This window comes from Falco naumanni, chromosome 1 (genome assembly GCF_017639655.2).
Source record: "Falco naumanni isolate bFalNau1 chromosome 1, bFalNau1.pat, whole genome shotgun sequence".
Classification (NCBI taxonomy): domain Eukaryota; kingdom Metazoa; phylum Chordata; class Aves; order Falconiformes; family Falconidae; genus Falco; species Falco naumanni.
The window spans coordinates 94,098,135-94,113,835 of NC_054054.1; the positions used below are offsets into that span (position 1 = coordinate 94,098,135).

At 47.3% G+C, this 15,701-nt stretch overlaps 2 protein-coding genes across 5 annotated transcripts in view; one reads left to right on the top strand and one right to left on the bottom strand.

The window, feature by feature from the left end:
* Nucleotides 1-46: 46 nt before the first annotated feature.
* KCTD10 (potassium channel tetramerization domain containing 10) lies at nucleotides 47-13,750 on the top strand. Of its 4 annotated transcripts, none has more exons than XM_040607811.1 (7): nucleotides 47-140; nucleotides 1,786-1,999; nucleotides 6,496-6,665; nucleotides 7,497-7,586; nucleotides 8,322-8,374; nucleotides 9,096-9,291; nucleotides 9,881-13,750. In XM_040607811.1, the coding sequence occupies exons 1-7, from the start codon at nucleotides 138-140 to the stop codon at nucleotides 10,097-10,099; spliced, it is 945 nt and encodes a 314-aa protein (XP_040463745.1). In that variant the 5' UTR covers nucleotides 47-137; the 3' UTR covers nucleotides 10,100-13,750. The 4 variants fall into 4 exon arrangements, with proteins under 4 accessions (XP_040463745.1, XP_040463754.1, XP_040463763.1 ...); XM_040607820.1 differs by having other exon boundaries at nucleotides 60-140; nucleotides 7,500-7,586; XM_040607829.1 differs by lacking the exon at nucleotides 47-140 and adding an exon at nucleotides 1,106-1,224.
* Nucleotides 12,998-15,701, bottom strand: part of MYO1H (myosin IH) — a 24,609-nt gene continuing 21,905 nt past the window's right edge. Inside the window, exon 31 of the mRNA XM_040607852.1 lies at nucleotides 12,998-14,983. Within this exon, the coding sequence (XP_040463786.1) occupies nucleotides 14,960-14,983 (24 nt within the window). The 3' untranslated portion in view covers nucleotides 12,998-14,959. The remainder of the gene's footprint in view (nucleotides 14,984-15,701) is intronic.

Genomic DNA, 15,701 nt, shown 5'->3' on the forward strand with positions numbered 1-15,701 from the left:
CCGGGGAGGCCGAGCGGGACAGCGGAAGGGTTTGGCGGCGCACCCGGGCGGGGGCGGAAGTGACGCCAGCGGGACGGAAGTTCCCCCCGCCCCGGCGCTCCCGCTCGCTCGGTCCGTGGGGCTGCGCGGCACCGTTCATGGTGAGGGGGGGCCGGGGCGCCGGGGGCGGCTGGGGGGGGTCTGGCCCGTGGGGCTGGGGGGTCTGAGGGAGGCTGTGGGTAGCGGGAGCCTCGGGTGGGGGCCTTCGCGGGGAGCGGCGCGGGAGGGGGCGCCGGCCTTGTGCGGGGTGAGGTGCGGGAGGAGGTGGGGATGCGGCCCTCGGCGCGGGGTGCACGGGGAGGGGGGCCGGGGCGGGCTTTGGGGGCGTTCAGTCCCCGGAGGCGAGGTACTGGGAAGGGGGCGGAGGTTGCGGGGTGTGGGGGTGGTCCAGCCCCCAGGGTGGGGTGCTGAGGGAGCGGGGGGCAGGCACAGGGCTCCTGGGAGGGATAAGGCTCCCAGAAGTCGGGGTGCCAACGGTCTGGTTCTGATGTGGGGATGGTCTGGTCCTTAGCCAGAGGCCGGCATGTTGTGGGGAGGGCAGGTCTGGGGGGCTCGGGGTGCAGCCCCGGGGGGTGCCTTGGGGGTGGCAGGGTGCGGCCTGGTGCGCCAGGTCATACTGCAGGGCAGGACCCTGCTCTGGGACCCCGGGCTGGGCTCCGGGCCTGGCGGTGGGGTGTTTGGCTGCTGGAGGGATCCAGAGTGTGGAGCTGAGGCTGAGACTGGTGCCTTTGCACTCCAGAGAGCCCAGGGCCGGCTCCGTGGCAGAGGGCATGGTCCTCTGTGGCCATCTCTGCCTGATCCGCTGCCTCACCTTGTGAAACACAATGTGGACACGTAACTACAGCTCTGTTCAGATTTGCCATATGGTAGTTCTGCTTTTCATGACTAGTGGAGCAAAAATCATTCAGTACAGGAGTCGGCCAGCGTTCTCTGGAAGTTGTAGGACTTGGGTCTGCCTGGATGGCAGAGCGATAATCATCCTGTCCTGTCACGTTCTGAGGCAAAACAGTTAACTGCAGAGATGCAGCTTGATTAAGGATTTGTTAGCTGCTCTCAGAGCATTTGCGGTGCTAAGCTTATATGTTCCTGTTACAGCGTGTGACCTTGTTAGCTGACTAATTAGGAGTTAGCTGACCAAATAGGAGTACGACTGGAGTCCACTTTGTCTGGGGACTGCGAGCAGAGGTAGTAGGGAATGTTAGACATTGGGGTTTGGTGTGCTGAGAAATGTGGGAGGGCAGGGAAGAGAGTGGGAAGTTTGTGTGTGCTCTTTGTAGAGCCTCATATGCTTTGAGGAAAAAAAAAAGCCTCAAGAAAATCTGTGGATAGTCTTCGTTTTAACACGCAGGAATCATCTGCTCAAGCTCTGCGTATTGGGAATTGCCCAATTGCATACCAGATTACTGATGAAGTAAGAGCTTAAGCTTTAGAAGTTGTGAAATAAATGAATGCAGTTTTGGTGGGAAAGTATTGTTTTTTGCAGTGTAAAAATACTGCTCAGCATTCACAGGGTTCTTTGCTGGTCGAGTTGATTTATGTTCATTGGGTAGTTTATGTCACTGACAGAAAGAAGACACACTTAAACATCTAAAAGATTTGAGAACTTTGCAAAGAGGCACAGAGGAGCCAAGGCTGGTAATGCTGAGCACATCTATGACTACTTCTGTGTAAAATAACCAATGGTAACATGAAGTGGGGTGTCATGCAGTGGAACTGCAAGTCTAACTGGTAATTCCTTGCTTGCAGGAAGAGATGTCGGGAGAAAGTGTGGTGAGCTCAGCAGTGCCGGCGGCTGCAACTCGCACAACCTCCTTCAAAGGGACGAGTCCGAGCTCCAAGTATGTCAAGCTGAACATCGGCGGTGCTCTCTACTACACCACCATGCAGACCCTGACCAAGCAGGACACCATGCTCAAGGCCATGTTCAGCGGCCGAATGGAAGTCCTCACGGATAGTGAAGGTAAGGGGCTGTTCCCCATGTCCCTTGCACTGGCTTTCTTTTCAGTGGAAATAGGGCAGAAGGGCTTGGAGAAAAATGTTAGAGAGCAGAGAGTGGCACCTGTATATATTTCTACATCTTATTAGTGTTAAAACTCATAGCTTGTACAGCTGAGAAAAGATGTGGAACAGAAGGCACATATGACTTCAACAGTTGAGTAAACAACAAAAAGGACAGTAAGGACTCCTAAGGCTTCCCATCCAGATAGCATGGGGGATCTTTTTCTTATGAAATAGTAACACTAAAGCTCTAGAGCATATGGAAAATGGTTGGGCTAGTGGTTGAGAAACTATGAGTCAGGACTTGCGTATTTACTTTGAAACTCAGAAGTCAGTTCCCTCATCTTCTTTTCTTAACTTTAAGTATAAAATTTGCCCTGAACATAGGGGAAGGGTTTATGAGGTAAAAGCTGATATTTTGAAATGGAACTCTTTTCTTGTAAGAATGTTGACTGTTAGCTTCACTAAAACAGAACCAGTTGCAAAAATTTCAGGAAGTTTGCTATAGTAGTACAATAAAAGGAGAGAATGAGTAAATAGGTCTCTCCACATTATTTAAAAATGTGTCTGGAAAGAAGGAATGTGCATTATGTCAAACTACAGTCTTCTAAAGGAGCAGCTCAAACACTTCCCTACCAGATACGTTGATTTTATCTTCTGCTGACATTCTATAAAACATTGTGATTAAATTAATAACATAGCTAAAAGGTGTTTGTGGTAACTACAGCTGGTAGCATAGTTTTGTATCAGCGCTCTCATTTGTGGGAGTGTCACTGAGTTTAATTGGAAGCACAGTTTTCTATATGCACTGACGTTTTGCCCATAACTATTTTATGGACTTGGGTATCCTGTCTTTAACAAGAGCTACTGCATCGCTGAGCCTAGAGGTACAAAACACCTTTTTTGGGACTGGTTAATTATTTAAAAATTTTCTTTGAACTTGCTGAAAGCATAGGAAATGTTGTATGTGGTTAGATGACTTGGACTTAGTTTTGAGTGCTTTAGAATACTCCGTGTTTAGAGGTCATGTGGAACAAGTGATGAATTTAGTAGGGCTTTTGTGGTAAGCTTTCTTGAGATAGGAGGAGGTGGATCTGGAAGAAAAAAATGTAACAAACACAACTTAATGATCTGAATATTCCTCTTTTAGCTACAAGTCCTTATATTTAAGCTGGGGAAGAAAGAGCTGCGTTGTTCCAGGTGTTATACCATGCCTTTTTAAAGTTTCAGCTGCTGGAAAGCAGTAACATTGGCACTTTGGTTTGTGGGCTCCCTCGCAGGGATCTCTGCAGGTTGCATAAAAAAGCCAGCCTGTGGGTAAAATTGCAAAAACCCCCAAAACCATCAAATGGGAATCAGCACCCTTACTGGGAAGACTGGAGGGGTGTTCTAGTGGAAAGGTTTTGAACCAGTTCATTGACCTCTCCCCTTAACTTCAGGCGACTCCAGAAGTATCCTTCTGTCTCGCCCTAAAGCTGCTGTGTGTTTCACAATCGGAAATTCCAAATTAATTTTGGAAGCCCACCCTGGTGTGGTCTCGGGGCTTCCTCCGGGCATCCTGGGCAGGTACCGCAGGAGGGCTGGTATATCGCGTTCCTAAGGCTGAATCCATGTCAGCGCAGGTACGTTTTGCTGGAGAGCAGCTGGCAATATTACAGCAAATACAAGGCTAACTGGAGTTTAATCTGCTAAAATATCATGCTTGAGACATAAAATCACTAGTTTATTTTGCTGTGAATCCCACAGTGTCTGTGTGGGATTGTTCCGTTTAGCTGGTTTGTGTTTTAATAGGAATTCGATACTTCCTGTATGTTGTAACTGAGACACTCCCATTGCAGTGGTTCTTGCTTTATCTCCCCTTGCCTGGTGTGATGCTGGAAACTAGGACAATAGCATTATAGCTGTTAAAGGAAACTCTTTTTATCTGAAATTCTTCAAAATACTGCTAACTGGTCACACCCAAAATCTGGCACAAAACAAAGTGTTTCTTAGGAAAAGCCGCCAGACTTGAAGAGAAATTGGAAGGAGTAAAGTTTTTAAACAGTCTGTGGAATGTGTCACATGGGGTCCTCCTCTTTGTTTAGATGCATTCTTCTGACCCCAGCACCGGTCTCCCCAGCTCTTTCTCAAAGCTTAACAATTACGACATGCTGCTAGTTGGGCCGCAGGAGAACAGACTGGATGGAGTTCTCTGGTGGTGGGTGGCAGATGATTATTTTCAGCTTAGAGATTGTTCATGAACTGTAGCAAATCAGCATGTTTTGAAAGCGTTATTTTTATGTTAATGAGGAGATAGAAGGATGTGAGTTTTCCAGGTGCATCTGTTTCCAATTTTCTTTTCTGCAGTCTTTTCTGATATTTTTTTTTTCACCCCCTCACTCCCCACTGCTGTTAACCAGTTGATGGGGATGCATGTTTTTCATTCAGCTGCTAGTAAGACTGTTGAGCATCAGGCACTCTTCAGTGTCAGGCTACTGTTTCATCTGTCAAAGCTTGGTCAGAAAATGTAGTCTGCTTTAGTTTTGAGTGTTTGCGTGCTGTCCCTGAGATTTCTTGTAAAACAAAAGATTAGTTTCCTAGAAGTCAAATGTGTGTACATGCAGTTCCTGGGTTAGGTATTCCTGTCTCAGTAAATGGACCACGGGACATCTTTGTAATGCTGCAATTAAAAAATAGCTTGAAAAGTCTATAGCTGGAACTCACTTCATAGGCTCTGCGCAGCCGTGACTGAGTGGCAGCAGGGTCGCTTTCCTGTGAGTCATCTCACTTTGGCTGTACACTTGGCTGCTTGGTTAAAACAGGAGGTTTTTTGAAAGCTGTTTTAGCAGTCACTTGTATTTTGCAATGCTGCTTGAAATATTTTCTCATCCCTCCCTTCCATGTGAAAACGAGCAATTCTGCTTTGGTTTCGCCATCTGTAAACAGAAAGTTGCAGCAGATTTTTACAGCCTACAGAGGGAATCACAGCAGCCATAATAACAAAGAAGTTTGAGGATCATAATTCTGCTCTCAGCCTGCCCTTTACTGCCTTACATCTTGGTGTACTCTAGTAAACTCTGTCAAAGGCTGCATTTGTGGAATATGGATGTCCTTGGTTATTACAGTGTCTTGTGCTCCCTCTTCTCTTGAAAATGGGAGATCTTGCTTTACATACCTCTGCATTGACAAATGGGCTGTTTTCCGCTCTGGGTGGATAGGTATGCTGTATTCATTAGCTTGGGTCAGGTCTTTCGTTCTTTGATTTCTCTGTCTCTAGTGCTCCTGCCTCCAGCTTTCTAGTTTGTTATTACACTCTGTAAAATTACAATTGCGAGCACATGTTGTGTTTCATGTAGACAGGAGGGTAATGAGAGAGATAGAAAGCCTGTAGTGAACTGCTGGAGAGTGTCTCAGTTTTCCACGGAACAGCATGAAAGGGCTGTGTTCACTTTCCAAATTAAACCAAATGTTCAGACTTTAGTAGTAATTCCATTCATGCAGAACATACAGGGTCTGCTTTAACCTACTTTCCTTATTTGTCCAAAATATGACTCCTTCCCCACAAGCGTTTCCTTGCTGCATTCCTGAGCTGCAGCCTGTAAGAGTGGCCATCTGTTCATTTATGGAAACTCAAACCTCAGCATCGCTAGCATTTCTCAGGGTCCAGCCTGATTTCAGGCAACAGACTGGCAGCAAGAGGTGAAGCGTGGATCCTTTCATCGCCAGCTAACTGGAAAGCATTTTGGTTTTAGCTCTGTTTTCTTTTCTTCACACCGTTGTCAGTACATAGTCGTTGCTGGTGAGCTCCAGGGCAGGGGGCTGTACATTACTTTCTGCTTACGCATGCTGTTGCTTCGTGCCTTTCAGCAGTTTAAGACATTATGCGAGTAACCACTTTGTTCTACCACATTAATGCACTTTGGGAATATACTGACTGAAATGGTGTTTGCCATGACACTGCCAAGTCTGTGCTGCCTTTCTCTTGCTGACCTTTTTGCACATCTGCTGGATCACATTGGTCCCCACATTGTGTTCAAGTACAGCAACCTTGAGATGTTCAAGTCTGGTTGGCTTTAGTAAACCAGCTGTAAGAAACAGCTACAGGTGTATGTAACAGGGCCCTAAGACAGAAGGCAAGAAAATAACTTATCAGGACACAGAGTAGAGGGAGAACCGAGCTGGCTGGCTTGAGAATGACAAGTATTCATTCCTCTGTTGCAGTTAATCATTTGTCAGTAACTGGGGAGCTGTGAGAAACAAGTGAGCTTCCTACCTTACTCCCTTATGCTCTATGCTTGAAACATAGGAGGTGATAAATTCCCTGTGCTTTCTGCTGCTCTGCTCACCAGCTCAAGCAAGGAACTGGAGTTCGTCTCTCATAGCAGGAACCTGCTTGGTACCACAGTCCCAGGCTGGTGTCAAGGCCTTTTGCCACATTTGCCTCTGCTTCTTCTGTACTCTGGTCTTCCCTGTCCCTAGGTTGGATCCTGATTGACCGCTGTGGAAAACATTTTGGGACAATACTGAACTACCTGCGTGATGGGGCTGTGCCGCTCCCCGAGAGCCGCAGGGAGATAGAAGAGTTGTTGGCTGAAGCAAAGTACTACCTTGTCCAGGGGCTGGTGGACGAGTGCCAGGCAGCCTTGCAGGTAGGTCACAGTGCTAAGGAGCAGTCAGGTTAATTACTCTGGCTGCAATGACAGGTCAAGAAGAGGCACGACTGTTGTGGGTGGGAAGCAGCATCTGGGCAGAGCAAGATTTTCTGATGGTCTGCACTTGGTGCCTTTTTGAGGCTGGGATGGAATTGAAATACTTGCTGTCATTGATCTCCTGGAGTCTGGTCACAGCCAGGAAAACATGCTGAGTCGTTCTCAACATTTAGTGCTACCTTGTTACAGTGAGGGATAAACAGTTGCTTGGTTTCCCTCTGCTGACTCCTGGGAGTGTGCGAGGAGCTGCAACCTGGCTGCTGTGCACTTTCTTCGCTTTCATCAGGGTCTTACGTGGTGAAATAGTATGTCATCAGTGTGAGCTCTGAGACAGAAGTTAGTTCTTCCCACATCAACCAAAATGGGGTAGGTCCTTTTGCCAGACCAGAGCAGCTTCTTGTATCCACAGGTTGCTGGGAGTCCAGTTTTGTTCTTCATTTTCCTCTGAGGTGCTCATCTTAGGTTTGAAGCCACTGTTACTGGTGTCCTGTCTGGAGTGAAGCCACATTCCAGATCCTGCCATTTAGATAGGTACCTAGCATTCGGTCACTGTGTTTGCAGAGTGGTAGAGAGCAGAAATGAACATCTCAGGTGGTCCCAGAGGAATGCTGCCTGGTACCTGGAGTGCCAGCCTGGTTCAGAGCATGGAGCAGGAATGGCCACTCGGTGCACACTGAACTCTTCAGCATAGATGACGCAGGATCTTCCCAGTTGCTGTGAGTGTGCCCTAAGGTCTACTTACATTCAGCTGCTGTTTGATTCTTGTTTCAGCAGAACAAAGATGCATATGAACCGTTCTGCAAGGTACCAGTCATCACATCTTCCAAAGAAGAGCAAAAACTTATAGCCACTTCTAACAAGGTAAGAGAGGCCGGGCTGTGACGTGGCTTGGGCGGGTGCTGGCCTGCTGCCCAGGGCTTGCATGGGACCTTGACCAAGTATTAATGGTCTTTAGCTTTCAGCGATGGGCTTAGCCTGAAATACATGCCCTGCAACTGGTGAGCTACAAAGCAGTGTAAATCTACAGCAGACTAAACATTTCTTCCGAATTAAAAGCCACTTGTTGCTCAGGCTGGGCCTGGCCGTGTATTTCTCCATGTAAGGTTTTCAAATAGAGGATGTAGGCAGCAGCAGGCTGATAGAGCAGATCCTCAGGGCTGTTAGATCTTCCATGTATTTTGTTCACTCTGATTATTAATGACAGATGCTTTCTTTAGCTGATCAGTGAGTCCTGCTTCTGGAAGCTTGCTTGCTGTGACAGGTAGAGGGGAGAATGCTGGTAATAATGGTTAGTCCTGGCAAAAAGGCAGGGGGTGGGTGAGAATAGATGATGATCTAGTCACAGGCAGGGTCGGCAAAAAGGCAGGGGGTGGGTGAGAGTGGATGATGATCTAGTCACAGGCAGGGTCAGAGGAGATTGCAGCCCCATTGCTAACCCATGCACGACAGTTTTGTAGAAACAACAAAATCCTGCTAGGCTTGGGCCTCGTGGTGTCGTGTCATGTTGCAGTTTCTCTGCTGTGGTGTCTTGGACTGAGCTGAGATTCCAGCCCTTACTATACTTCCTGTAACTGATACGCGGTTTGTTTTTTACAGCCAGCAGTGAAGCTGCTATATAACAGAAGCAACAACAAATATTCCTACACTAGGTAAGTGACTTCAGCTGGAGTTCTTTGAAGCTTTTTCATAGACTAAAATCCATGGTAAGAATTTGCTTTTTCTTTGCTCAGAATCAGTGACAGATTGGTGTTGGCATGTACTCAGTTTTTTTCCCAATTAATTTCAGACTTTAGTCAGAAAGCCTACTGTCATCAATGGAGGGCTAAGCATGTGCTATTTCTGTGCCAGAGGAGTTCCTGTAATACTGAAGTGCAGCTGGCAGAGGCTCCTGGCCAACTGCTAGCTTTCATTCCCTATGGGCTAGAGCACATCAGTTGAAGATAGGAAGCCTTCCTTGGTGCAGTGTTCTCAATAAGTGGTCTGGGACCTTGTCCTCCCTTCCTTATGTCTATGTATATGTTTCATGACATAATGCTGTTTCCATCCAGCTGGTGCTGAGCTTGACCTTAGGAATGGTTTTATTTGGGTGATAGAATTTTGTACACAAATGCAATGGCCTTGGACAGTATTATTCACAATACTGTTGACATATTACTGCTTCTTCAGCAGCAGGTTTTCCTCCTTGTACTAGTCAAATGAATTATCCACTGCAGACCTGGATAACAACTGTAAACACTGCTTTGGTAGAGACACAGTAAGTCAAAGGAAGCTGCACGTATGGGTCTGTAAATACTCAGTGCCTGAACCCCCCTTCTGCTGTGTGTGCTGTCTTAATTACCCTAATGTGACTGCTGCCTCCATCTCTCACAGCAACTCTGACGACAACATGCTGAAGAACATTGAGCTATTTGATAAGCTTTCCTTGAGGTTTAATGGGAGAGTGCTCTTTATAAAAGATGTGATTGGAGATGAGATCTGCTGCTGGTCTTTTTACGGGCAGGGGCGGAAGATTGCCGAAGTCTGTTGCACTTCCATTGTTTACGCTACTGAGAAAAAACAGACAAAGGTAGGAGTAAACCCCTGAATGCTTCCAGCAACAGGCCCAGCTGCTGGCAGACCGGCATCCTGACATCTGTTCCGTTTTGAACACTTCTTTCATTGTTTAGCATCTCTGTGGAATAATCAATGCCATTCAAAGTGGGGCTCATCCTGTGGGTTCGTTAGGGCGGGGGCTGCTTGCCTGTGGCACTTAACATAGGGCAATTGTGGTATTTCATAATGCAAATTCAGTCCAGTTCTTTATCTTTAGACAAACTTGTGCCTTTAACAGCGTTTGGTTTACATCCCCATGTAAAGACAGATCTTGGTGAGCAGTGGGGTGCCTTCCCTGTGCCACCTTTCCTTCTTCAGGAGAAATCAGCCTGCCCTGTGGGCAGGCCAGCTCAGAAAAAAAAAGCCACCCTGGTTGCTGGGTCTCAAAAGCGGAAAGCAAATAATAGAACAGAAACGATTGTGCTATAAAGGATTTTTATGGCTAGAGTGCAATTAAAAAAATTAAAAAATTGGAAAGGTATCAAGAATTAAAAATGAAGTAACCTGGTGCCTGCAGTGACTGGCAGTAGGCAAGAGTGACCTTCTCTTTCTTGGGTGGGCAGGTGGAGTTCCCAGAAGCCCGCATTTACGAGGAGACACTGAACATTCTGCTGTACGAGTCCCAGGATGGGAGAGGACCTGACAACGCACTCTTGGAAGCCACAGGAGGGGCAGCTGGCCGCTCCCATCACTTAGATGAAGATGAGGAGCGAGAGCGCATCGAACGTGTGCGGAGAATTCATATTAAACGTCCAGATGACAGGGCCCATCTGCATCAGTGAGCCGAGCGACAGCCGCAGAGTCACAGCTCTGCTTGGAAGGTGCTGCCCTTCGTCTGACCCATTACCTGCAGCAGAGGACCAGGCGGTTTAACTTCTGTTCAGCAAAGTCTGTAAATTATGTTTTGTAACAAACTAGATTATTTGGGGTATTTAAATGCAGTAGTTCTAGGACAAGAATAAATAAGGTTACCGGGCATATGATAGATAATGTAAGGACCTATTGAGCATCTGGAGAAATGCCCTGAATTTTTAGCACTCTTGTTTTTGGTATTTTGTGGCTAGGGAGGAAGAGGGCTGGCTTCCTTTGGCTTTAGTAATTATCCTGCACTTTAAAAACAAAACAAAAAACAAACAAACAAAAAGGTCAGTCAGCCATATACCTTCCCTCTGGGCACTCCTTGACCCTGACTCCTCCTAGGCTTTCAGGCGTGGGAGAAATGCGTTGATCTAACCACACCAGCGCTATGCAGAGCTGCCTTTCTCCCAGGCCTGTAGGTGGTAGAGTTGGTAGCTCAGGGTTGCCTTGGTGTGACTCCTGGAAGGACAAACGACATATGCTGACTGGATTCCTGTAGTGCTGGGAGGCAGAGGGAGCCCTTTTGAAGCGGTGGGAGGGAGCCGGGGGAGCTGCGTGGGCTTGGCTGGCCGTGGCTTCCTGCAGCTTTTGGGACCTGCTCTGCAAAGAGTTCAGCGGAGCTTCTACAGCAGTGGACTGTGGAGACCCACCCCTGCTTTATCCATACAGTTCAAGGGTGGAAGACGTTAAAATTCCTCCAAAAGGAGGATCAGGAGTAAATTGTACGCGATTGCTTTTCCTTAGGGTGGTGTTGCTACCCGGTAGCTCTCAGAACTTCTGCCTGACCCTGGATCTCAGCTGGGGAGTTTATTTCCATCAGATCACAGGTCAGTAAGCTGTGCTTTCTTCACTACAGGTAAAGCAGTAGTCATAACGGGTTCAAACACTCTGTGCCAGCCTAGCCTAGGTAGGAGGCCAGCAGCCGTAGTTCAGTTCTGTAACTGATACAGGAGCATCGTCTTGCTTTGAGCAAGGGCAGTGTGAGTACCATGGGGAAGAGGAGTAGACAGTGGCCCAGAGGCAGTTATTCCTTGCTCGACTCTATCCTGAGTGTATTCCAAGTCTTTTCAGAAATGGCAGCTGTGTGTGAAAGGACAGAGCTAAAATGTTGTGTAGAGAAGACCTCTGTAGTCTAGTTTTCTAAGAGTACTTTTCTATTAGAAATGAATATTTTATCTACCTCCTCATCTCTTGTTGCCTGTTGTGGAGTCAAGTAACAATTATAGTGGAAGATGGTGTGTTATTCAATAGGACTGGATGCTAAAGGATAATGAGCAGAGCCACAGCTGTAATGGTTAATGTAACAAATACTGAGAGGGAGAGAAACCCGACGTAGGAAGTCTTAAACTTGCAGTCAGGCTGGCACCTTGGCAGACACCACAGAGTACTTTGGCCTATTCCAGCAGGTTTTTGACCTTTCATCCGGAATATCTGGCCTTAATGACTGGACATCTGACACAGAGCAGCTGCTCTGTGTTCCTGGTCCTCAGTGAGGTGGCTTTTTGCTTTTGCTCAACTTCCTGCTGCAAGGATTCCTTCTCGTGGCTCAGGGCTGCTAATGGCATGTTAACATTTTAAAAACCAAAGGTGTTGCCAGCATCACCAGCTTTGTGACTCCGATGCTTCTATTTCAAATAGCAGTTACATCCCAAACTACATTTAGCTTGTTTGTAAGGCTAAAATAAAGCATTGTTGGTTCAGTGTTGCAATTTTAGATCATCAAGTAAAGCTAAAAAGATTTCAAAGTTAGGCTGAGGTAATCTTTCTAGTAACCAAAGACTTCTCTAAGTTACAGACTGCTGATGTCTGTGGCAGATTTGGTTGTTGTACCTGTCTCCTCCACTCATTCTTCTTCAGCTACTGATTTCTAAGAGCTCAACAGTGAACAGTTACGCTGTAGTTCAGCAGCCTCGGCTATGCCCTGACAGGTGTGGGCTTCTGTTTTAAGCTGTGCTTAAACATGTTTGTGAGAAGCCCGTAGTGCAGATTGTTGCGAAGGTCCCAGTGCCTCTCCCTTCTTACCTTCCTGATGCGATAAGCTGGGGAGTGTGGACAGAAAGCCCTCTGAATTGCTCTGCTGCTGCAGCACAGTGTACTTTGACACTTTTGGCACGTTACTGGGCTGTTTTATGGGTTTCTGAGCGTCCGTAGCAGACCTGCTGCCCTTGAAAAGGGGTCTGGGCTCCGTGCTACAGCAAAGCCATTCGAGCTTCCATCTCTCAGCGGCCCTGCTGTGCTGCTGCCAGGCGTCAGGTGAAAGGAAACACCAGCCGATTGCTGTAGAACAGGTCAATAGTCCTGCAGCAAACCCTGCTCGCTTCATTAACGCTAGAGAGCTGGCTCTGTCCTGTGAGAGAGGAGGGACAGGCCACCTCCGTCCTCAGCTGTGCTGAGCTCCCCGCTTTCCCCGTACAGTGCAGGGGAGACTCCAGCAACCCAGCACTGGCTGCTCAAAATCCAGTCACGTCCTGTGGTGCAGGTGCAGGAGCAGGTTCAGCTCTGGGAGGTGACACGTGTTGACACCAGTGCTAAGCACCTGACAGATCGCATCTATGTGATTAACTTCTCTGTAAATAGATTCTTAACTGGCTTCAGGATTTCCTCTTTCAGGTTTTGCAAACTAAGTTCTTAAAAACCAGGGGATGATTATTTTTAATCTTTGTACAGCGGTTTATATAGCTATTGATTTAGTAAGTCACTCCAGGAGAGTTTTGAGTAAGTTTCAGTTTTGTTACTGCATTTATAGGCAGACTCTGCCTTAACACACTCCTGACTTAACCCTCTGCGTGCTGTAGTTGTGTAGTAAAGCTGTACTGCTGTTGTATTAAATGTCCTTTACCTACTGGCCACTTGTCCTTGGTCTGTGGAGAGACTTTGTTAATGCCATTGCACAAATGCTCTCAGCTCTTGAGCCTTTTTATGGTAAGTGGTTTTGCCTCTACAGCTTCCAGGTGAAGGTGGGGTACAGGGCAGCTGTCCTGGTCACAAGCAGCTCTTTAGATTTTCTGGTACTCTCTTGCATTAACGGGGAGTGCAGACCTGTCCAGTTCCATTCTCTGGCACCCCATGACAAACACTAACAGTGACAGTACAGCAGAGCAGAGCTGACTATAAATCTTACTTGTGGAAGTGGTTTTGTCCCTCAGCATAATGCACAAAAGCTGGACTAGAAATCTGCAGCTTGTAATACAGTTAGGGCTGCGTGGGGGAGGAAAGAGTGACCACCCACCCCTGGCGTAAAGGTGTTTTAACAGGTCAGGGTGTTTACTCCTGCCTGTATGAGTACAGTTGTGGCACCAAAGCAGCTACTCTTGTATTTACACAAGGCAGGCTTTGGATCCTACCCCAGGCTCCACCTTAGAGCAAAGGGTAGGTAGAACCTTTCAGTCATAATGGAGTCGTTCCATTTCATGGACAATAGCAGCAAATTCATCTGTGTTCTGTACAATCATTCCCTCCCACTTTATAATCATGCACAAAAAAAAGCTTAAGCTGGATTTCAGTGTACGGTTGGTGTTTGCAATATGTACTTTTTTAAAAAACTGTAACACAATAAATTAGATATTTCATATTTACATGCGAGCCATTTTATTACTTGTTTTGAAGCATGCTGTCCTCGTGGTCCATGGAGCTGGAAGGAACTTTTAGGAAGAAGTACCAGGCATCATCCCTTTCCTCCCTGGGTGTTAAGTTTTACCTCCTGGCACTGCTCATGGCAGAGGCACCGGGGTCTGGCTCGGGGGCCTCTGTAGACCCCAGGATTTAAAGGCAGCAAGTCAAGGATCAAGTCTAGGATTCAGCCTAGCCAGAAGCAAGCTGCAGCAGGAGCTACAAACATTTGCCTCAACATGAGGCAGCAGAGTAAGTGCTGTGAACAGTGTCCAGGCAGGAGGCAGCAGAGAATGCCTGCCTTCCCCCCCTGCCCTCCCAGCTGCCCCAGTACACCTCGGGGGAACAGCAGTGCCTACCACACTCCTGAGTGAGCAGCCTCAGCTCTGTGGACAGGGATGAAGGTTCAGCAGCAGGAAACCGGCGGCTTCTGAACCAGACGGCACCAAGCCAGCACATCCCTCTTTTTAAGAGGAGGCGTTTTGGTCCTCTTTTATGGTTTTGCTTCCGCTGCATTGTAGCTGCTGCACAGGGATAACCAGGACAGTGTTACTCAAAAAGCAAAAAGATCTCTGCCCATGTCAGAGCAGACAAAGCAGCTTATTGAGATTTCCAGGTGAGCAGCTTCATATGCTGATACACCGACAAAAATACCAGCACCAGCTATGTTTAACCATCTCCACATGCTGAAGGACGAGCTGCTGGTTTTAAAGGCTTTGCCAGTCTGCCCCAGGGAAAAGGTGGGTTTAGACCAGAGTTAACTTCATTGATCAGCACTTGATGCAGGTCTGGTGAGTTGTGACTCAAAGTACAGCTAGAGAAGCCTTTTTGCTTCTATCTTAATCCTTCCTGACTGGCCAGAGCTCTCAGCTTTTAATTTAAACCAGAGATGGACATTTTAAGTGTGGAACCAATTTCTGGTATAAGCATTTCCCTGTGACTGTGTAACAAGCATTTATGCTCACTGGAACGTTACAGCAACAAAATGGAATTTATTTAGCTATAGTTGAATAGTTTTAAACTATTAAAAAAGAGCCTAAAAGATGCAAGCAAACTCTCAAATCACAGCAGCCCTATGGCATCAGATTCCAGGGGAGATGAGTACTGGTCTCATCCTGCAGGCTCCTTTCTGTTCCCAGCCAAGGACACTGACCAGGAACAGGAACTGTTTCTCATCAAAACATTGCCTGGGTTGACACCTGGTATGAGAAAAGGAAGGAGTCGTTAAATCATTAAAACAGTAAGTGTTAGGTCCTTGAGGTGTCCTGTTTGTGAGGAAAAGAGGTTGTGGTGTTTCTGTTTTAAAAATTGGCATTGGAAGACAACTCCCTCCATCTTGGGACGGCAAGGACAGCTAACCAGTGCCCCCAGGGTGTTACATCTTGGCGTGTAATTCTTCTTGGAGCTGTCAGCTAACTACCAAATGTGGTAAGGTAACTAGTGAAGCAGCAAAGACCCACATCTTTCCTTGTTCCTCCAGCTACACTGGCTATTTGCTGCCTTGCAGCTGCAAGCTGGTGGAGGCAGGTTTAGCACACCTCCCTGCCTGACCACGAGCAAGGGCAGAAGCAAAGCTTCCCTCTTTCCCAGAGCTATGTATGGAGCCAGAATTCATTCCCCCTTCAGTGGCAGTTCTGCCCAGACTGCCACCGGCTGCGGTGGATCCTTCCTTCTCAGATAACCTGCTTGGGTGACAAGGATGCTTTCCACCCCCCAACCCATTTCAGAAATAACTTGGTTGAGGGAGGCAACAAGAGGTGGCAAACTTCACCTGAGTCCTCATTTTGCAGATGCACATGGAATTTGGGCTCAAGCTAGATCCTCTAAATGACCAAGCCAGGAGAAAGCCTTGCTCCCTCTCCCCATGCTAACTTGGGAGAGCAAGTAGCGGTAACAATTCACGTGCAGGGTACGGGA

Coding starts and splice junctions, on each gene's coding strand:
- KCTD10 (XM_040607811.1), top strand. Junction 2,000..6,495: donor AGTCCTCACGGATAGTGAAG/GTAAGGGGCTGT, acceptor CCCTGTCCCTAG/GTTGGATCCTGATTGACCGC. Junction 8,375..9,095: donor AACAAATATTCCTACACTAG/GTAAGTGACTTC, acceptor CATCTCTCACAG/CAACTCTGACGACAACATGC.